Genomic DNA, 22,849 nt, shown 5'->3' with positions numbered 1-22,849 from the left:
GGGTCTTAAAAGAGTCTGCGTTTGTGATGTTTGTCCTTATTTCATGCAAAACACTAGCTCGCTCTGTCTGAATGCATTTAAATCTGCTCTAAGTTTGCGTTTTTGTCAGCTATCACACATACCGCACTGCAATAAGCCGAAAGAAAGCAGGTTAATGTGTTTACATGCTGCGCAAAATCAGAATAAGAGGCAAAAAACTCCCTGTGCCGACCGGTTTATGCTTGCGCCGTTTATGATCTTACGGCTATAAAAGAAAACAGGTTACCGCGGTTACATGACCATGTTCATTGTCGGCTTATTAGGCACAATCGCCTTAAAGGGATAGTTCACCCAAAAATGAAACGTCAGTCATTAACTCCTCCCCCTAATGTCGCTCCACACCCGTAAGACCTCCGTTCATCTTCACACACAGTTTAAGATATTTTATATTTAGTCTGAGAGCGTATGCAAGTGTATGCACACTATACTGTCCATGTCCAGAAAGGGAATAAAAACATCATCACAGTAGTCCATATGAGACATCAGTGGGTTAATTAGAGTCTCTTGAAGCATCCAAAATACATTTGGGTCCAAAAATAACAAAAACTACGACTTTATTCAGCATTGGCTTCTCTTCCCCGTTTGTGTTCAATCCTCAAATAAAGATTCAAACGGTTATGAGTCAGCGAATCGATTCCTGATTCGGATCGCCAATCTCACGTGATTTCAGCAGTTTGACACGCGATCCGAATCATGAATCAATTCGCTGATTCATAACCGTTCAGAAGTTTTTGTTATTTTTGGACCCAAATGTATTTTGGATGCTTCAAGAGACTCTAATTAACCCACTGATGTCTCATATGGACTACTGTGATGATGTTTTTATTCCCTTTCTGGACATGGACAGTATAGTGTGCATACACTTGCATACGCTCTCGGACTAAATATAAAATATCTTAAACTGAAGAGGTCATTTTTGGGTGAACTAACCCTTTAAGAACGTGTATTAGGGCTGTGCGATATTGAAGAATAATCCGATATGGAATATCTTGTTAAATAATGCGATATTCAATATGCGATATGATATTGCAATTAGTGTGTAAAATCTATTTAAATTATATTTATAATAAAAAAAACAATGAGTCCATTTGTGTTTCACGTTCTCTCTGGGAAAAGAATATATCAACTTCTGAAAGTGACCAAAGTATTTTAGCAACGTTTCGGTGTGTGTGTGTCAGACAGCGCGAGACTGCTAGTTATCGTTTTTTGCTAATTATTGCGTTTAATAACTCTATTTAACAACAAGCAAGTCACAAAAATAAGGTGTGCCCACTCTAGTCTCTGCTCTGTGCGTTGACCTAAAACTTATTCTTTTCACAATGTGGGAAGTAGCCTGTTAAAATCATCAATCAATCATCTTTATTTCTATCGCTCTTCTCCAGCGCCGATTGTGTCAGAGCAGCTTCAGTGTTAAACAGGACAATACTGCAGCAGAATTAGATTTGGCTGTACAGTCGTTCTGGAGTAAACAGTGATGTTATCAGCTTATTTTAATTTATCAGAGAGAGACAATGCTGGCAGATCAGGATTAGAGTTTATAGAATTAAAGAAGACCTCATTCATTAATTTTATTTGCAAATTTAGTTGAATAATTCAGATCATACATTTATTGTTATAGTTTTAGTGTCCCCAACTAAATCATTAAGATATTGTGTGCCGCTGCGATATACATATTGTAATATTTCAATATATTGATATAAACGTGCTAAAGTGTTTTATCGTTAACTGGTCGTTTTTTCCTCAGGTATGGCCGTGTGGAGAGCGTCAAGGTCCTGCGGAAGCGCGGCTCCGAGGGCGGCGTGGCGGCCTTTGTGGATTTTGTTGACATTAAAAGTGCTCAGAAGGCGCACAATGCCGTAAACAAAATGGGGGACAGGGACCTCCGCACCGATTACAATGAGCCGGGTTCAGTGCCCAGCGCAGTGAGGGGCCTGGAGGACGGGGCCCCCTCTAGCAGTCACGGAAGGGAAGTTTCGGGGTTCGCGAGGAGCGCCGTGGGGCCGGTGTACGGGCCCCCGGTGTCTCTCCACACCAGAGAGGGGCGCTATGAACGCAGACTAGACGGGTAAGTGGACACAAAGCTCCCTCTGAGGGACTATGGTGTCAGATTCTGGGGTTCAGGTGGGGTTAAACACAATACTGATTGCTAAACCAGATTCTAGGCATCCCTCTTCCGAGGCCTGACTTCCTGCCCACGGGATTATTAATCCTATCGCGTAAAAATTGAGTGGATTAGATTGGTGTGGGATTACTGTGTGAGCCATAGCCCTCGTCAGAGCTGGATATTACCCACGTGGAGAATATCCCGGTCGTTTTGGATATATGTTACGAAGTCTGTCGGGTGAGTTTGGATATTAGGCGTCATCCGAAAAATCTGGGATGTTACGACCCCCCTCGTTGGATGTTGGAAGTATGTGCGGACGACGGATTACACACCAGGTTTATAAACAGGGGAAGTAGTCACCAGATATCGCAAGTTCGCGACCCTTTTTGTCAATCATTTGCCTTTTGCACGATTCTCCCATCACCCCCATTTGGTCATTGTGCTAACTGTGTGTCATTGGTCAGCCGTGGATGTGGATGTGTATCACTTCCGTGGTGGATTTAGGAGCGATCCTGGCCCCCAAATGTGGAGTAAGTGTGTCAGGGTTTCATCATCTCATCCTCCACGTCATTCTTTAGCGAGGGCGCGAACGCACGTTCGAAGGTTTGAAGACCCGAAGACGACCAATGTTGGATGTATCCTCACGCTGGATGTAAAGGTGTAGGTCCGATTGGATTACTTAAGTGGATGTACTTTGTCCGGAGAAGAGCGTTAGGAAGCCCCAACGCTCCTGATCGGAGGAAGCTAATGCGCTGGAATTACGCACTGTTTTTTTATGTCTTGCCGAGCCGGATTATCCCTCACCAGTGGAAAGCTATGTTTTTTTCCCTCCCCGTCCTTCGAAGAAGAAGAAGATTCTTGCTTTTCCCTATATTTTGTTTTTAAGAACGGTACGGAGGCCCGGCACAACCCAATTCGGATGAAGAACCGATAGTGAGGATCGCTCCGTGTTTTTTTGTCGCCGCTTTCCGCCGTTTTTGGCTCACACACAATTCCTCCTATATTGTATTTGGAATATGTAGGGTCAGTCAGAAAAGGTTGGTATTGCCCTGCCTTACGCCTCTCTGTGCTTTTCTCTCTCTAACCTAGACATGCTCCCTTGTCTCTAACCCCTGTTCTTTACTAACCCTTGAGCCATGTGTTCTTACTAACCCCTCCGCCCAGATAGCGAGCATGGTTCCGGCCGCTGTCTTTTAGAAACACTGCATGATTGGCGTAGAAGTCATTCCCGGCGCTAGCGCCTCAGCGTAGCTCAGCCTCGCGGACACTTTCTCGATTAATCGTGGCTCCCAGCTAGTTATCGGAAAAAGGCGTGCTTGAGTGTTAGCGGTTTGAGAATAAGCTGTTGTGTTCCCTTTCTGTCGTGTCTCTTCCTGTCTCTCTCACAGCGCCGGTTCTGACGGGCGGGAGCGAGCCTACGAGCCCAGTCCGTACGGACACCATGAGCGTAGCGGCTCGTTCGAGAGGCCGCGGCACTACAACGCTGAGTATTACAGGGACCGCTCCATGTTTGGGTCCGCGGTTGGCTCCAGCCCCGGCGCTAGCGCTCTTAGCGGAGGCTTCGACGCGACCGAAACGCACTTTGAGTCTCGGATCCGCGACCCCTTCGCCCTCTCCAGTTCTGCTCGGCGAGACCCGTACCGGGACGACCGGGGCCGGCGGGCGGATCGGACCTATCACCACCATCGACGGAGCCGCTCCTCACACTCGTCCCAGTCTCGGCATCCGTCGCCCCAGCGGACCGCGGCAGGGCAGACCCCAAAAGCGGCACATTCGCCCAAACGGGCCCCGGTGTCCCCCAATCGGGGCCCGCGGTCGAGAAGCCCGTCCTCCAGCTCCGACTCCGTCAGCAGCACCAGCAGCACCGGCAGCGGAAGGTACCGTACACACTTTACACCACACAGGTCATCATTAGCAGAATCATGTCTGAAAACAGTTTAAAGCGTTAGTTCGGCCAGAAATGTAAACTGTGTGATTAATTCCTCCTGTGGTTGGCCAGCCGTCAGACCTCCGCTCATCTTCACACACAGATGAAGATATTAGTGTTGAAATCCGATGGCTCAGAAAGGCCTTCATTGACACCAATGTCATTTCCTCTCTCAAGACCCATAAAGGCACTAAAGAGGTCGTTACAAAGCCCATCTCACTACAGCGGCTCTACAATCATTGATGAAGAGACCAGAAAAAAACGAAAGAATGACTTGCATAGTGATGGTGTTCTGTTGATGTAGCATACGTTGTCAGAATAGCACACCGGAAGTTGAGTTTTATAGCGGGGTGTGTCAGTTTAGCCTACTTTGTCAAGTACTTGTGAATGGTATGCTTTTTTGATGGCCCCTGGTTAAATAAAAATACAGTTTATAAAGGCGTATGCTGTTTTAATGGCTCCTGTTTCGATAGGTCTTGCTTCATTAGTTTGTTGGTTATTTTAGTTTTTTCTCTGATTTTAGTTATTTTTCACACTTACCAGCATACCCCTTTCATAGCCAATTTCTGTGTATCTTACTTAAAGAAAATAAATTATATAAAAACATTCATTGTTTATAGACTGGTTGAATTTTTTTTATACAAATTTCAAATAGGTACATTGTACAATACTTTACGACTCTACATGCTAAAAATAATATATTGAAAACGTCTGTCAACATTTCTTGGATATAATACACCAACACTTACCGCATGTAATCTTAGTTTTGCTGAAATGATGGTTTAAATTTAACGCATGCGCAATTCCACCAATTTCATTTCATTCTGATGGGTATGATGTTCCGTCAGAACAATGGCCGATTTAAAAACAAAGCTTCGAACCGTTACGAATCATGAATCGATTCACTGACTCATAACGGTTCGAATCATGAATCGATTCACTGACTCATAACTGTTCGAATCATGAATCGATTCACTGACTCGCCTCTTCATCAATGATTGTCGATTGTTCAGGTTGGCCAGCAGATGGCGTCAGCGCAGTTTCCTCAGTTTTAACCCTTTGCGTGTCAAACTGCTGAAATCACGAGACTCTGGCGATCCGAATCATGAATCGATTCACTGACTCATAACGGTTTGAAGCTTTGTTCTGAAATCGGCCATCACTATATAAGTCGTTAATTAGTGTTTTTGCGCACTAACTCTATTCTGGCCTCTTCATCAATGATTGTAGAGCCGCTGTAGTGAGATGGGCTTTGTAACGACGTCTTTAGTGCCTTTATGGGTCTTGAGAGAGGAAATGACATTGGTGTCAATGAAGGCCTTTCTGAGCCATCGGATTTCAACACTAATATCTTCATCTGTGTGTGAAGATGAGCGGAGGTCTGACGGCTGGCCAACCACAGGAGGAATTAATCACAGTTTACATTACTGGCCAAACCCTTTAAACTGCGGCCCTATGAAATCCGCTCCTTGTTTTAACAATGTTTTTTTTTGTTTTTTTAGAAATTCTGCCGTGTTATTTTTTGAGGGATTCTGTGATTTTGATTTTTTTATTATCTATTTTAATTTTTTTTATATGGAATGTAACGGTCACCCCCACTTTTGAGAAAAGACATAAATGCACTACCCAAACTTAAATGGCTGTAATTCAAGAATATAAACCTTGGTTTGATATAAAGAATATAAACACTCGGCAGATTATTGCTGTAGTTAAAGCATGTCAAAATATGAAGATGTTAAATTAGGGTTAGGGTTAGGTTAGGTTATTAAATTAACTGTAAATGAGAAATATTGTACTAAATATTTTTTATTTTACATAAAATATATATTTTACAGAAACATTTTACTTTAGAATTACTATAAAATCAAAGCCGGATGTCTAACCAAGCTGTGTTCCAAATATAAAGTTGATTTCACAAAAATTGAAGTTCCCATGAGACTGTGTTTCGGCGCAGTACCAAAAACAGCCACAGGGTGTCGTCCATTTTCCTGTAATTTTCAGTCCAAATATCACTTCCATCACAAAACAGTCACCGAATATGGACCTCTGACCTTTCCGACAATATTAGAAAAGATTTTGATTATAAAGTAGTTAAAATAAATGTTGTAATATGAAATATAACTACGCGCATTAGGGAGAGGAGCCTGCTAGAAGAGGCTCCTCTAGAAGAATTCTAGTACCGTTTCCATGGTAACGTAACGTCCAATTTTAAAACGTTTTTACTGGATGAGTTTTGAGTTCGTAAGCTTTCGAATGATCCCTAATTTATGATGATTACTAGGGGTGGGAATCTTTTACCATCTCACGATTCAATTAGATTCCGATTATTGAGGCCACGATTCGATTCAAAAAGATTTTCGATTCAAAAAGATTTTTGATTCAAAACGATTCGATTTTGAAAATATCAAAATTAAATCTGCACCCGCCCAGACCCGTTAATATTTGGCCCGTTACCCGACCCGTGCCCGCGATAAATCACACGCCAAAATCATTCAAATTAACAATTTTTTTTTTATCCTGCACCTCTCTCAACATCAACAGCGTCATGAATGGGCTAATGAAACAGGCTCTTCCTTTAAAGACTCGCTGTCAACACTTTCATATCCTCCACTCACCAACTTTACTTTTACTTCATCCATTGCGACTCCTGCAACGCTCGCTCCATCTGGGCTACGAGTGGCAGCAACAAAAGTGTCACTGTCGCAGTGGTGGTGATGTGATGGGTCAAATGGCGTATCGGTGTTGCGTGTGTGTGTGTAATGGTAATTTGGACATAGAAATTATAATACAGAATGTTTGAGGGGGAAGAAGGAGGCGGGAACTGGCGAACATTTAAAAGACTTTAACCAAACAAAACGAAAGTAACGTGGGCAGCCCCTCACGGACATCTGCCAAGCGCACACACATTATAAAACATAAACGCAACTCAACGTCAAATCCAGGTGTGGTGATCTCTCGTCCTTATGCCTCGAGCTCCCTCAGAGGACTCGAGGCCGCTGTGGCTCGCAGGTGACGCTCATTCACAATCACGCCCCGGTCTCGCTCGCTCGCTCGTCCACCTCGCCACAGAAATACTGCACACATTTTTCATCCGCGCTACCACCCGCCCGCAGAGTTAATTATCCGCCCGCATCCCCGCCCGTGAATTTTATAAATGTCACAATCCACCCGTTATAGCCACGTTTATGCGGTTGCAGGACTCTATGTCGCATATAGGCTACACTCTAAAAACTGCTGGGTTAAAATCAACCCAAATTGGGTTGTTTTGGCAACCCAGCGCTGGGTCAAAAAGGGACGTACCCAGCGCTGGGTTGTTTTAACCCAACTAGTTGGGTTAAATGTTTAACCCAGCATGCTGGGTTGTTATTTTAACCCAATTATGGGTTAAAAATGACTACACTGCTGGGTTGATGTAACCCAAAATGGGTTGGAAGTTTAAACTAGAAATTCTAGTAATTAAAATGACTAAAATAACATCTACAGCAATACAGACTTCAGTAATAAAAATATAAAATTTTATTTTTGTTTTATCAAGTAAAATTGTCCATTTGTGAATACATTTTTAAAAAAAATTCCCATCACTCCCTACCCATTGACAAAAATCAATGAGACTTGAAATAACTTGAAGAAAATATGAAGTGATATCTAAAAACATTTCATTTACATCAACATCTTGCACACAAGATATCATGTGATCGAAATACTCAGAATCAATTGTAATGTAATTGTACTGTAGAAGAAAAGTACAAGTATTTAGAAATAGTAAAAGAGGAAAAATCTCAAACAGTACAAAAACTGTCATCAAGAGTCAGAAAAATGAACCGTTTGAAGAAAATTTGAAATCTTAAAGCATTTACATCAACATCTTGAGCATACATCATGTGAGTGAAATACTCAGTAATCAATTGTAGTGTAATTGTAGTGTAGAAGAAAAGTACAAGTATTTAGAAGTAGTAAATATAAAAAGAACAGCAAAGAGGAAAGGTCTCAGACAGTACAAAAACTGTCAAAAATTAGTCAGAAAAATGAACCTTTTAAAGATTTGAAATCTCAAATTTACATCAACATCTTGAGCATACATCATGTGAGTGAAATACTCAGTAATCCATTGTAGTGTAATTGTACTGTAGAAGAAAAGTACAAGTATTTAGAAGTAGTAAATATAAGAAGAACAGCAAAGAGGAAAGGTCTCAGACAGTAATAAAAATGAGTCAGAAAAATTAACTTTTTGAAGAACATGAATGTGAATTTGAAATCTTAAAACATTTCAAAGCATTTACATCAACATCTTGAGCATAACATCATGTGACAATTACTGTTTGTCAGCAAAAATGAAGGCTCGCAAAACTCTCATTGTTGGGGTTTCATCCCTGGAAAGTCCATACTAGTTTGTAAAAACTGTTACACTGTGGAAGACTGTTTCGGGTAGTCTATGTCAAATACATAGAATGCCTTAAAGCAAACATCAACTGCAGCAAGCAATGTATTTTGCTCGAGTGTTGATAATTGCAAAGGTTTGAGGGCATTGGTTATCTCCAAGCATGAGGGAATTCTTTTGAGTCTTTTGAGCGCAGGTACTCAGCCATATTGGTCCCAATCTGAAAAGAAGAAAAAAAATAGAGAAGGGGGGGATAGGGGATTGGCATCAATTTAGAACGCAAAAAGGTCAAACTAATGTAAATACCTTTAGGAACAGTAAAGGGTATGACACACCAAGCCGACCATCGGCCCATGTTAGCACTAGTTGGACCCCTGTTGTCCAACTTTTTGGCCCAGATGCAGATGACTCATGGCAACAACACATTTACCGTTTGATGTCACTAGTTTTTTAATGTTGGCTTGGTGTGTCATGGCCTTAAAGGGTTAGTTCACCCAAAAAGAAATACTTAAATTAAATCTGTTCATCATATAAAGCGATCAAGTCTCTTTTAAAAAAATTGGAATACATTAGATTCATATGAATTAGTTTTACAATCTTTATTAACTTTTTGTAGCGTCAAAGTGGTAATTGTACAACCCCAAAACTTCATGTCATTTGTAAATATGCATCCTTTCCAGTAACTTTTTTTTAAATGTGTTGCAGGTCTGAATGACAGGAAAGGATGCATATTTACAAATGAAATGAAGTTGACCAGACAAAACATGAAATATTTTGTGTTCATTTTGTCTGCAATGAAATACAAGTCAAAGTAAATGTAGAAATCACTTCTTTTTTGCGTTTTCCATACTGTCCCAACTTTTTCTGATTTGGGGTTGTACAAACTGTCACTAGAGGGACAGAAAACTCACATTTCATTAGAAATATCTTTTTCCCATTCCAAAGATGAACAAAAGTCTTTAAGGTTTGGAATTTATTCATTTTATTTTTCGTAATTGATGACAATTTTCATTTTTGGGTGACACTAAATGTATTTTTTTTACAACACTGCTCGACCATATACAGTGACTGAATGTTATGTTAATGTGTATGTGCGTGCGACGAATCGAGAACAGAGGGGTAATGTACATGCACATAAAGATAACATTCAGCTAGTGACTACCTGAAGTGTGGCTGAGCAGTGTAGTGAAAGGATAATGATATTATTCTGTCTTGTATTAATATACAAAAAGGGAAAACGGCTCTCACTTAAAGCAGCTGGCTCATAGATCAATAAAATTTAACAAGTAGAGGCCATTCGCACCCAGAATCGGAAGTCCAAATTTTGCATATATATTAGACACAGACATACCTGGCATAAAAAATAAACTGCTAGTTTATGGGTTCTCTGAAGAAACTCGGTTTTGTCCTCCTTTTCTGACCCTTTTGCGCACGTTTCGAAGACGCTCCTCCAGGAAGCCAGTAGCAGGTCTGTGGAATCGACTTGGACTGAACCATGCTTCCTTGTGTTTAAAGAAAAAGAAAACCGTATTAAAAAGTGCAACACTGGCGGCATTTACATGAGTACATGAATGTGATTAAAGGAGTGTTTTCCCATCCCTGTTCCTGGTGGCACACCAGCATTACACATTTCTGAACTCGTCCTAATCAAACACCTGATTCAACTCATCAGCTCATTAGTAGAAAAATACAAAAGTCCATATAAATACAACAAAATCACATCCCTGTGTTAGACACTGTACTCCTTTACCCTGGCAATCCTTAAAGGGGTCATATAATGGTGCATGCACGTTTACAAGCAGATTGTATGTAAATGTGTGTTGGCAGTGCCTGTACACAACCATCCTATAATGATATAATTTTTTTTGTGGTAATTTACTACACATTATCAATATAAATACCCAAAATAAATACAGGAAAATACTGTGGATTACTAAGACTAATTCTTACTAACCCCTCTTGTTTAATGGGGTAAGCACACTTGTATTCTCATCTCAGATGTGTCGAGTAAATGATTAAACACTGATTCGTGAGTTCAGTGTTGGACAGATCAGTTCAGTAAAATGAATCGGTTCAAATGAATCATTAGCGAGTCATTAGTGTGAATCCAGACTGTTAAAACAACGCAAAAGATTTGTCATCACAGAAAACACTTTATAACGATATTTTTTCCGTGTATTTGAAAGTATGGTTTATGGCCGCTGCGTGTGCAAAACGTCTGTCAGAAGAGGTGCGTTTATTGAGCGCAATTCACACCCAACATCAATTCAGGGAATTTTTTTTGCAAACGCGCCACGTGGAACATGGAGTCAGTCTTCCGACCTTTTACTTTTGTGTAAGTTCAGCTGATTTTGATTGATATGCGCGAGTGAGAAAGAGCTCAGACGGTGATCGTTTTGAAGACCGAGAGAGCGCGCGGCTCTCTGCTCGTTCTCTGTCACTCAGTTAACGTGCGCCCTGTCACACGCATTAGTCATCCACATCAATATATAAATCAAATAAGGCTTTGGCGGGACAAAAATTTGTTTTGGCGGCCGCCCAAAAAAATTATTTGTAGGAAAAACCCTGTAATAAGAATTTGTAATTTAAGAATATTACAAAGTTTTCATTTAGACACTAAAGTATCATATTAACTTGTACAAAAATGCCATTATATGACCCCTTTAAGGTATGGAAACTGTTCAACTACTGATGAAGACAGGGTGACTTTTGTACCTGCACTTGGGCTAAAAGAAACAATTTCATATTTTGAATTTTAACAATAGTACAAATGTACACACCAAGACATTTAATATATCCAAAAATATTCTAGCATTAAAATGTTTTACTTTACTTTGTATTGAAAATGTGTACTCACTTTTCTCCAAAGCGTTCAATAAGATGTGACACCAAGATCCGAACCATGGCTTGTCTCTCTTTAAGTGAAATGCAGTGCTCGTTTTCAATAGCATCTACAATACCTCTGCCATTGGGTGTTGCAAGAAGGATGTCTCTTACGCTCTAAAAAATAAATTATATATTTTTGTATAAATATTGTGTTATTTTTGTTAGAAAAACATCCTACAAATTTCTTTAATTCATGCACACAAAAAAGACAAGGCCTTTTCTAGCAACAGTCTGGTAACAAAACAAGAAATCATTAAACACACAAAAACTTACAGATGCTGCTACTTGCTCCACAGCTATCCTTGTGCTGCTGCTCCCCTTGATATGGATATAGTAGGTGTAGTTGAAAGCTCTTCAGTTGATTCCTTTAATAGAAAATTGAATGGTAATGCATTTTTACAGCATGTTAGTTCTGCACAATATATTGTTTAAGCAATGAAATCATGATGTGCACATTCACAATTCTGTTAATTTGACTAAATCATTTTTTCAGTGAAACTTACAAGATGTATATGATGTCAACAAATTGAGAAACCCTCTCAGTATATTGTGATGTGCCCATGATGACTTAATTTATATTAATAGAATACGGTTTACAACTGCAAGAGGTAGTATTCGGTAGAAGGTGTAGACAAGCATAATTTAGGGGGTTAGTTAGGGTTATTTACTCACTGCCACGTTGTTCCAAACCCGCAAGACTTTCGTTCATCTTCATAACATAAATTAATATCTTTTGATGAAATCTCAGATGTGCCCCTTTTTGACAGTCTTCACAACTAACGTTAGCACTTTGAAGCTTCAAAAGGTTTTTTTTTATTTTTTATATGAATCGAGCGGTTTAGTCCACATTTTCTGAAGAGACACCATCGAAAATTAACGTAACATAAGTTATCTCGGGAGAAGCACGGACAAAATGGCAGTCGAGGTAACGTTAAAAAATATACTGTCTATACGTTTAAATAGGTACAAATGTAACGTATGTATAGTAAGTGGATTGCTCATAGTAAATTAATAACATCTACTGTTATTAATGTACAGTTAAACGAAAGCAGGAGCGGAAGATTTGTTAAGTAACGTTATGTTCTGACAGAAGACCAAGCTAGAATAATAAGTTAAACTTCACCGAATCAAACCCGTAGCCAATACAGCAAATAATATATAATAAAGTTGACATATTCAGAAGCAATTTTTAAAAATGGACTTACCTTTTCCCTTCCAAATGCCAGCGTCGTGATGAGTGTGGCGCACTTTCTTCCTAGTCCACTGAAGAGAATTATGTCGTATGAGACGCAGCGCGGCTGTCATTTGGCCGTGAGGGTCGAATCTCAATTGAGCTGAGAGCATAAAACTGCGTTTATACAATAAAATCGTTAGCGAAATATTTAATATATGTTGATAACAGCCTCTATTAACAGAATTTTTGGAAATAAGACGAAAGAAACTCAATAAAAGCGGCAGTTAAGACTTGAGGCAAAAAACCGCGAATATTTCCATATAAGCTCTTTTCTGACTTTTCCACCTTCCACGAAATCTCTAAATACTCTTGGATAAAAAACAATTGATAACTACTTGAAATTTGTATATTTACTTACCATAAACTGCATAAACGTCTTTTATTCGCTTCCACCTGAATGCGCTAAGAAAATGGCGGCTTCTCCAACTGGTGTCGTCCGTGTTTTTGCGTGACGTGCGTGCTCTCTTTCACGTCCGCGTTCCCAACCCAACACGCTGGGTTGCAGGTTAAAAACAACTTTCAACCCAAATTGGGTTAAATCAACCCAGCATTCTTACCCAGCAGTCTCAACCCAGCGTTTGGGTTGAAAAAACAACCCAGCATTTTTTAGAGTGTAGTTACACAATGGAGGCGAACAGCCAGCTGATTTTATTACTTTATTAAATCGATTCTTGGACATTTCAGATCGATTCTGAATAAATTAGGGATCTTGCGAACTCAAAATTCATCCTTCGAAAACCGTTTTGAAATCGGACGTTGCGTTACCATGGAAACTTTACTCGTTAAGATACAAACATTACATTATAAACCTAAAAACAACCGATTGCTTACTGTTTTTAAAGCAGACATTTAAATGACTAAATAAGAAATAAAACCTTAATTTTGTGATATCAACTTCAAATTTGGAACACAACTTGGTTACAAATACGGCTTTGATTATATATTAATTTTAGAGTGAAATTAAAAAAAGTTAAATATATATTTTATATAAAATAAAAATGTTACTGTTTTTTTCATTTATAGTTAATCTAAACTTCCATAACCTTTTCACACTTTCATATTTTGCCTTTTGCCTCACTTCAGCAATAATCTGTTTGTTTTTTAAACGAGACCAGATTAGGTTTATATTCCAATACATTCTTGATTAAGTTTTATGTAATTTCAAAGTGTTTGAAAATGTTTAACTTAGAGACCCCTGTATGTGTGTATGGGAAGCTTTTTAATTTAGGTAGGCCAAATCCAGGTGGAAATCCCCAAAAATGGTCCTGGATTTTAAGAAGTTAAAATGTAATCAAATAAAAATGTAAAATAGAAGGTCAGAGGTCAGATTACACTGTCTGTGTGTGTTTCTGGGTAATTCAGGTTTAGCTGTGGGGTTTGACAGCATTGAGGATACTTCTAAAGGTGTGTGTGTGTGTGTGTGTGTGTGTGTGTGTGTAGCGACTCGAACAGCAGCTCCAGTGAAGGCTCGCGGGCGCGCTCCGTGCAGTCGACCGCCACACACGCCCCGCCGGCGCCGCTAACCCTGGACTCCGATGAGCCGCGGCGGAGCTTCGGCATCCGGGTCCAGAACCTGCCCACGCGGTCCACAGGTGACACTTCTCTCGTTTGGGGAACTCTGGGGCCATGTGTTCAAAACAGTCAATCTGGATCAAAATCATCTGGATTTGGAAATAATCCATTTTACTTTCGTGCCGGTTTTTCAAAGCTAAATTGGATTGGATCACCCTGATCCAGATACACACTCTTTCAGATGACCAAATCTGGATTACTAGTGCTCTACGGAGCCCCTGAAGGGACATGCTGAGGAAATATGAGTTTGGGGGATTCAATCCAATTCAAATGCTTTTGCGTTCTCAGAAAAGTTGTGTAGCGTTGACTTTTGACTGGTTCATCTCTCATAATTGATAAGAAGTAAAAACTCGTATAAGTGACAAAAAAACATTTTACATTTAATATAACATTTTTGTTTGATATTTACAGCGGTTTGGGGATTATTTTATGGCAGCTGTTTTACTTTGACTGTAGGCTAGCGAAAGGCTTAATAGCTAGCCTAATGTCTACTTCTAGTTTATTGCTTAACAATTAGACAAAGAGCAAAATAAAGTAATGTGTTTGTGTATTATATGATACAAATGTTGTATTTTTTGACCACTACTATATTTTATTCCTGGAATCCACTTTGGGATCTACACTGCAAAAAAATGCTCTTCTTACTCAGTATTTCTGTCTTGTTTCTAGTACAAACATCTAAAAACTCTTAAAACAAGAAGTATTTACTAGATAAGCAAAAGTAATTGTCTTGTTTTGGGGAAAATAACTCAAAATGAAGAGAGTTTTTGCTTAAAATAAGATAAATAATCTGCCAATGGGGTGAGAAAAATAATCTTGTTTTCTGTTTGAATTAAGATTATTTCTCTCACCCCATTGGCAGATTATTTATCTTATTTTAAGCAAAAACTCTCTTCATTTTGAGTTATTTTTAAGAAATAAAAGGAAAAATATCTTGTGTCGTTTTACTGATCTAGTAAATGTTTCTTAATGTAAGAATTTTTAGATATTTAGACTGTGTTGGAAACTCAGAAGTGAAGACCAGGAGAGCTTGGGTATATCTTTCGGGCAGGCGTTCCTCTTTATTGAGAAACACACTGTTGCTGCAGTCGTCCAAGTCTAATTCTAAACATTATACATTGTAATTTATCCACATTTCAGGGGGAGGGATTTACACAGTAGAGGAGGAGACAATCTAAACAAAGGAATGCACATGTTGTTTAGGTAAAAGGGACACACCCCATACATTTCCAGGTCACCAGTCCTAATCCTATCAGCATAACAGTACCAATCAGACGAATAGATGCAAATGTGATCACTCTGACAATGTTGCTTATAGATCAGGAAGTGCATAAAGACAAAAGACTGATTAGCTTGATCTCCTTAGAATGTAGTCAACCTGAAACCTCCAAACTGTAAAGCATTATGTACATAACAAACTGTTAGTATACTATTACATTGGAACCTTGATATAACAATTTATAAATTTGTAATCCCACAGTCCCCCCTTTGAGAGTTCTAATAACTCTCACATAATACAAATTTAAACCTATAGCTTATGTTTGTTAGCATAAGCCCCATCTTCAATTCATGTAACTTGAAAAAGTTACAGGCACATATCACTTGCTCTGTGTTGATTGTCTGTAGTGACGAATGACATGCTGACACAGAAACAAACATGCCACTAGGGTCCGTGTAGTTCTTACGGGTAATAGTCTTTTGTGGTTGGAACAGTCCTTTCCTTGTGAGTTATTGGTTTAATAAAACACTTGATACTGTGGGCGCATAGGTAGTACAGTAGTAGGAAAATCAACAGGAGAATTGCTATTTCCTTGATCCACAGCCAGGGTTTGCCTAACAGGTTTCCGAACCATGAAGAACTATCTTCAGTCATCTGATGTAATTTTGTTGAAAGATCAAGAATGTCTTGTTGGATTTTGTTCAAGTTCTCTGTGGGGTCTATTAACCCAGTACAGCACTCAGGTCCGATAATGGTGCATACTCCTCCTTGCGTTGCAAGAATGTAATCCAAGGCCACTCGGTTCTGTAAAATCATTATCTTGTGCGAAGCAAGAGTGTCTGTGATGTTACCTAGGGCCAAAACCGTATCATTGGCCAGTTTCTGTACAGAATTTGATAAGCTTCTAACTTGATCAAGGGCCTGCATGACACCATAAGATGGGATTAATGCTCCAAGAGTTCTTGACCACCATGTTTGTGCACAAGTGAGTCCTGGAATACAGCCATCTTCCCTATTTGTGGTAGGAGCTGAATTATGTAACTGTGGAGATCTTGGGGTAGAGTGTGTATTTTCTCTGATAGCCGGTAGAACATAAACCAGGGTGCACCTGCCGTTGAATTGACTCGGTAAGATGTTGTAGACAGAAGTTCCACATAACCAAAAGGTGCCAGTTGGTGGAGGAATCATACACCACTGATTTATTGCAAAGAGTTTCTGGAGAGATGGTGTCTTGCGGAGACACCCTTCTAAATCCTTTTCCTCTCTCCCTGCTGATGGAGTAATGTCCACATGGGATTCTGTTCTCATTTCGGCCACAAGGTTGCAACGTTCACGAGGAATTTCACCCAACGGAGTAGAGGCTGGAGCATAATTTTCCACGCACCACGGAAAAGGAATTGGCAAGAGTAAGTCTGTCATGATGGGAGCAGCTGAAGTTAGGTTGCAGGATGGCAATCCAGGAATACAACACGGAGAAGCTGGAGGAGTTGTGATGTTGTTACAGGTACTCTTGTTGAAAGTTCCACTGGTATGAACTTTGAATAAGGTACATGTGTCACAGTTGGAGATGGGGTGTGCCACCCATGGGATTCCTGCTCCTACTGAAGGCGGATGTGGCATGCAAATGTTCTTTCCGGCAAACAAGGTGTTTCTTGACATATTCATTAGCTCTAAGAATATGTTGTTTCTGGAGTCTACACTTTGGGCGATGTCCATGATGATTAGTAGCAAGGCAATCTTGATCATGTTGATGGATGACTGAAGTTCCCGTAGGTGATTCTCTGCGTTGTGTTTTTTTTTTATTTTTATATGACCGTTGGCTTGGTAGTGGGTCTAGATGTCCTCTAGAGGTTGTGGCTTCATACACAGGTGAGGAGATCCGTGCGTATGGGTCTGAGGACAGCCATCAAGTGGTATCTGCACAGAGTGAGAAAGAAAACAAAAGACAGCAGAGCAGTATTTGTTCTAAAAGACTGCAAACATTGAGGTTGTTTCCTCTGTTCAATCTGAGTCTGCTATTGTTGTTCCTTCTTTCCCTATGTCTTAATTCCTGCAACACCTAAAGAACAGTGAGGTAAGGATGGACTAGTGGGTAGGGGAAGGCCTATGAGGGAATCTTCACCGCAGGATTGGCCCCCGATGCCTGTTGCATTCGGTTCTTTCCTGGGCTCCTCACTGGTCCGTGTGTCCTAACCTATCCCTGTCGGTGGAGGAACAACTTTACAGTGTGACACATGCGTCCATGCTTTCCTTCCCTGACACAACACTGCAGCTGCTGTAATCAACATCACTTGATGTGGTCCATGCCACTTAGGCTCTAAGGGCTTGTTTTTGAATGACTTTATCATCACCCACTGACCTGGGATGATCGTGTGTCCACCTTCTGGTGGCGTCTGCCAACATGACTCAACTCTCTCTCTGGCACTCTGTACTGCCTTTGTGAGGTTTTCACAGTAAGTGATCAGGGCATCTGAGGCAATGTGAACATCCGCATTTCTAAGATCAATCACGCCTGGCATCTGCATTGGCCGTCCTGTAATAATCTCATGAGGGCTCAGTCCTACGGATCTGTTAGGTGACGCTCTCATACTACACAGAACTGCTGGCAGCGCCTCAACCCATGATACTCCTTCCTGATGCATTTTGCTTAGTCTGGTTTTGATTGTTCTGTTGGCACGTTCAACCTGTCCTGATGCTTGTGGCCTGTAGGGGCAGTGAAGATTCCACTTAACTTTCAACATTTTAGACACTTCCTTGACTACCTGTCCTGTGAAGTGTGTACCTTGATCTGAGTCAATGGAATCTGGTAATCCCCATCTAGGAATGAAATCAGTGACAAGACATTTAGCGGTATGTGCAGCTGTAGCACGCCCTGTTGGATAAGCTTCTATCCATCTTGAGAACTTGTCTATCACAACCAAAACATCAGTTTTACCCTTACAAGGAGGCAACGATATGTAATCAACTTGCAGGTGACGAAATGGTCCTGGTGGAGCTGGGGTATGTGTTGCTGCTGTAATTGCTGCTGGCACATCATTATTTTTCTGACATGTAACGCATCTTTTGACTGTTTCGTTAGCTACATTTCTGAATTTTGAATTCCACCATTGATTTGAGAACCTGTGATTCATTGCTGCTGGACCATTGTGACCCAAATTGTGTATTTGTTGAGCCAAATATGGAAGCAGTGATTCTGGGGCAACATACTTTCCCCCTTTGGTCCAGCAGCCAGATGAATCCACTGTGGCTCCTTTGTCTAACCATGTCCATGCTTCATATAGAGGAACATCTTTGTACAGGTCAATTATTGATTCAGGAGGCAGAATCGTCTTTTGTGCTGTACTACCTGAACATACTTGTACAGTTGCATAGGAACAAGCTTGTTTAGCAGCTACATCAGCAAGAACATTACCTTTAGCTTCCATAGTATTAGTTGTGAGATGTGCTTTCACTTTGATCACCGCTAATTTCTTTGGAAGTTTCATGGCAAACATTAGATCTTTTACTAATCCAGCATGCTTAATGGGGGATCCAGCAGAAGTTAGAAACTGTCTACTTTGCCAAATGACACCAAAATCATGAATGACCCCAAAAGCATACCTGGAATCAGTGTAGATATTTGCAACCGATCCTGAAGCTAGCGTGCATGCCCTAGTTAAGGCTACTAGTTCTGCAGCTTGAGCTGAAAAATGATCTGGAAGACGTCCTGAAGCTACCACTTCAGTGGTGGAAGTGACTGCATAACCTGCTCTTCTGTTACCTACAATCACTTGAGCTGAACCATCAACAAACAACTCCAAATCTGCATTCTCAATGGGAGTTTCTGCTATTTCACTTGTAGCTGCGTATGTAAGCGTAACACAATCGTGAGTCATTTCTCCTTCATCCTCTAACAAAACTTCAGTCATTGCAGACATCATACATGAGGATGGGTTTGTGACAGGTGCACGCTGTAAAACAATGTTCGGGGCTGTGAGGGTTGTTAACCAATTTCCCCAACGAGAAGAGGTGACAGAGGTGACTTTTGCTTGATTCAATAGTGCGGACACTGCATGAGGGCATCTTACATTTACAGTCTGTCCTAACACCATTCCTGATGAAGCCTGAAGGGCCAAATGAACTGCCTGCACTGCTCTAAGACAAGGGCCCATCCCTTGAGCAACTATGTCCAGTTTACCAGAATAGTAATGAATTGGGCGCAAAATGCCCCCATGATCTTGCATTAGACATGCAGTCATGAAGCCTAAGTGTTCATGGACATAAAGCACAAAGGGCCTGTCAGATTGGGCAATTCCTAATGCTGGTGCTTGACATAGTGCTCTCTTCAAATCATTGAAAGCTTTGAGCTGAATTTCTTCCATACAAACAGTATCAGAATCTTTAACTTGGCCTTTCAACAAGTCATAGAGAGGTTGTGCAATTGAGGCATATTCTTCAATCCAAGGTCTACAGTAACCTGCTGTTCCTAAAAAAGATCGGAGTGATTTAATAGTATTAGGCGGAGGTATAGCTTTGACAGAAGCGGCTCGATCCTGTGTAATAGATCTATTTCCTGCACCAATTGTTTGACCCAGAAATGTGACTTGGTTTTTAGCAATTTGAGCTTTGTGAAAGCTACATTTGTGTCCTTTTCTCTGCAAATAGTCCAACAATGCTTTCAAGTCAGTTTGATGTACCTTGTGATTGGTAGAGGCAATCAAAATATCATCAACATATTGAATCATGGTGGACTGTTTGACTGGACATTCTGGGTCACACAAATCACGTCTGACAGCCTGATGGTATATGGTTGGGGAATTCTGAAATCCCTGTGGCAACCGTGTCCACTTGAATTGTTCATAGTCAACTGTGAAAGCTAACCATGCCTGGCTGTCAGAGTGCAAGGGTACAGAAAAGAATCCATTAGACATATCAATTACTGAAAAAACTTTACAATCTAATGGTAAGCCATTACAAATTGTAGATGGATCTGCTACAAGAGGGGTGATTTTATCAATATGTTTATTGGCTACTCTGTAGTCTATGGTGAGTCTCCATGTCCCATTGGATTTTTTTATGGGCCATACAGGTGAGTTACAGGGACTGTAGGTTTTAGCTAGCACTCCTTGCTGCAACAACTTTTCTACAATAGGTTTGATTCCCTGTATAGCCTCCTTATTGATTGGATATTGTTTGGTTACAGGAGGTGGAGTTCCTGTCAATTTGACTGGTTCTACGCCTGTCAAAAACCCACAATCATCCTTATCTTTAGCCCAAATTGTGTGATTCTGTAAGAAAGCATACTCAGGAGGGGTTGAACCATTGGTAGAAACTTGTGCTGAGGAAATTTTTATGCTAGTAGATTCTGAGGACATGTCTAAAGTTAGATGTACTTGTCTGAGTAGATCCATGCCTAGAATTGCACCTGTATTTAATGGAGCACATAGCAATTTTGTAGTCAGAGTCTTTGGGCCGAACTGTACCTCTATGGATGGTGTTTCATACAAAACCGAGTCTTCACCTATTACACCAGTTAAACAAAGTTTAGTTTTCTTGTACGGAATGTTTAAACCTTTAGCCAATTTTGTAGGAATTACTGTAATTTCTGCACCTGTATCAAGCAAAAAGTCAATCTCTTTCTCTTTTATGCTACCTTTCACAAATATTCTCTTGTCATTGTGATGGATTACAGGGGAAAGGTAGCTACTCACAGCCCCAACAATTAGTTTTTTGCCTGTTCATTTTGTGCTTTTAGAAGAGCCTGAGAAAGCTGTCCTAAAGTTTCAGTGTACCCTGGCGGAACTACTTCAGGATTGTAGGCTGGCTGAGAAGGAACAGAATTATGCATAGTATTTATTTTACTATCTCGCAACTTTTTCCTACACTCTTTCTGCCAGTGACCTGATTTTTCACAGTAGTTACATTTGCCTTCTCTCTTAGGCCTTCTGTTAACTTGATTTCTTGTGCTAAACTTAGCTGCTGCTACTCTTACTTTTGCCTTAACATCAGTATCTCTTTCCCATGTAGCTAACCTTTCTAGGTTACTTCTGAGAGTTTTGTTAGACCAAGTTAGATCTAGGAATGGCAATGCTTTTCTGTACTCGGCTAAAAGACCATCTGACCAGATGCGAACAAAAGCTCCCTGGTCATCTAAAACACATTCAGAGTCATCAACTATTCCACTGTCAGTTATAGCTGACTGACAAAATCTTTCAGTGTATTCGCTGAGAGTTTCTTCTTTCCTTTGCACACAGTTAGTGATTTTGGACCAGTCTACTTTGGGTCCCATGATATTCTTTAGAATTTTCAAAACACCTTCTCTCATATCGCCTTTACTGACATGTTGTAGTTCAGAAGTAACAGCAGACTCAAAACTGTTGAATTCAGATTCAGTTAGAATTTGTGACATCAGCTGTGTGACTTCTGTTAACGACATGTCGTAGAGACGCATTTTGCATAACAATGTCCTTCTAAATTCAGAAAAATGTGTGCGTGCTGAGGGTAAGCTCTGGGATAATCTTTCTATGTCTTTAGGTGCTAGTCCTTTAGCTATAGTTTGTACTTGTTCAACAGAGTTATGAGGAACACTTTCAATCCCAGATCTTTTCCTTGCACCACATACCTTCACTGAATTGTCAGGCACATCAGTTACTGTTTGGATAGCTACATCTGTTTCAAACAAAGTTTGTAAGTCAGGATAAGTGTTATCAGTCTGACTAACTTCATTCACATCAGTTTTCTCTGCAGCTTTGTTGCGGTTCAATTTCTTTGTCAAAGATGCTACCCTAGCACTGAACTCTTGGTTCTGTTTCTCTAGCTCTGAGATACGCTGAGACTGTTGTCTAGCTAGCGCTAAACCAAATTCTCTGTGACAACAAATAATGCCTTTCACATTGTTCTTGCGAATACATGCTCCTAAAACTTTTTTACATTCATCAATTGACCAAGTCTTGTCTGGATGGATCTCATATTTCTTTGTCAAATACAATCTGACTGACTCAGTCACAATTGAGTCCATGTGCTCTCCTAACAATGACTTAAATTCACTATCTGACCACAAAGGCGTCGCAAGACCACCTTTTTCAATTGTGGAGAACAGTCTAGCATTCTTTCTAAACATGTTTCTTTGTAACCACACAATCAAAAAACTAAAATTCTAGTTAACAGAGGGTATACTTGTTAACATAGATCAACTACTGTTAACCTTCCTTGGTAAAACAGAGGACTACACAAATATTAGCCTGCAATGCTAATCTTCCCTGCTGAAAAACAGAGGCTGAACAACTATTAGCTGGTGATGCTAATTCTTCCCTGTCTGGAACAGAGGCAAACCAATTCTTCCCTACCTGAGAAACAGAGGCAAAACAATTCTTCCCTGCTTGAAACAGAGGCTTATAAACAATTCTTCCCTGCCTGAAACAGAGGCTTATAAACAATTCTTCCCTGCTTGAAACAGAGGCTTATAAACAATTCTTCCCTGCCTGAAACAGAGGCTTATAAACAATTCTTCC

General features: G+C 40.2%; 1 protein-coding gene and 1 long non-coding RNA gene across 6 annotated transcripts in view; one reads left to right on the top strand and one right to left on the bottom strand.

Annotated features, from left to right (window-relative positions):
- The window catches only part of si:ch1073-335m2.2 (msx2-interacting protein), a 44,047-nt gene that overhangs the window by 1,133 nt on the left and 20,065 nt on the right, over positions 1-22,849 (top strand). For 2 of the 3 annotated variants that reach the window (XM_067415104.1, XM_067415106.1), the window contains exons 2-4: positions 1,784-2,104; positions 3,532-4,020; positions 14,009-14,160. In XM_067415104.1, coding sequence (XP_067271205.1) covers positions 1,784-2,104; positions 3,532-4,020; positions 14,009-14,160 — 962 coding nt within the window. Of the gene's footprint in view, positions 1-1,783; positions 2,105-2,131; positions 3,181-3,531; positions 4,021-14,008; positions 14,161-22,849 lie in introns of those variants that run through there. The other variant, XM_067415107.1, reaches the window with a different exon arrangement.
- LOC137040810 (uncharacterized) lies at positions 7,564-13,084 on the bottom strand. Of its 3 annotated transcripts, none has more exons than XR_010897982.1 (6): positions 12,927-13,084; positions 12,540-12,682; positions 11,608-11,699; positions 11,306-11,448; positions 9,800-9,950; positions 7,564-8,668 (listed from the first exon to the last, which is right to left on the bottom strand). It is a non-coding gene; the product is annotated as an uncharacterized lncRNA (long non-coding RNA). The 3 variants fall into 3 exon arrangements; XR_010897983.1 differs by having other exon boundaries at positions 12,540-12,668; positions 12,927-12,997; XR_010897981.1 differs by having other exon boundaries at positions 12,540-13,072.

The sequence above is a fragment of the Pseudorasbora parva genome, chromosome 14 (assembly GCF_024679245.1).
Source record: "Pseudorasbora parva isolate DD20220531a chromosome 14, ASM2467924v1, whole genome shotgun sequence".
Lineage (NCBI taxonomy): Eukaryota > Metazoa > Chordata > Actinopteri > Cypriniformes > Gobionidae > Pseudorasbora > Pseudorasbora parva.
This window is presented reverse-complemented; position numbering and strand designations above follow the sequence as displayed.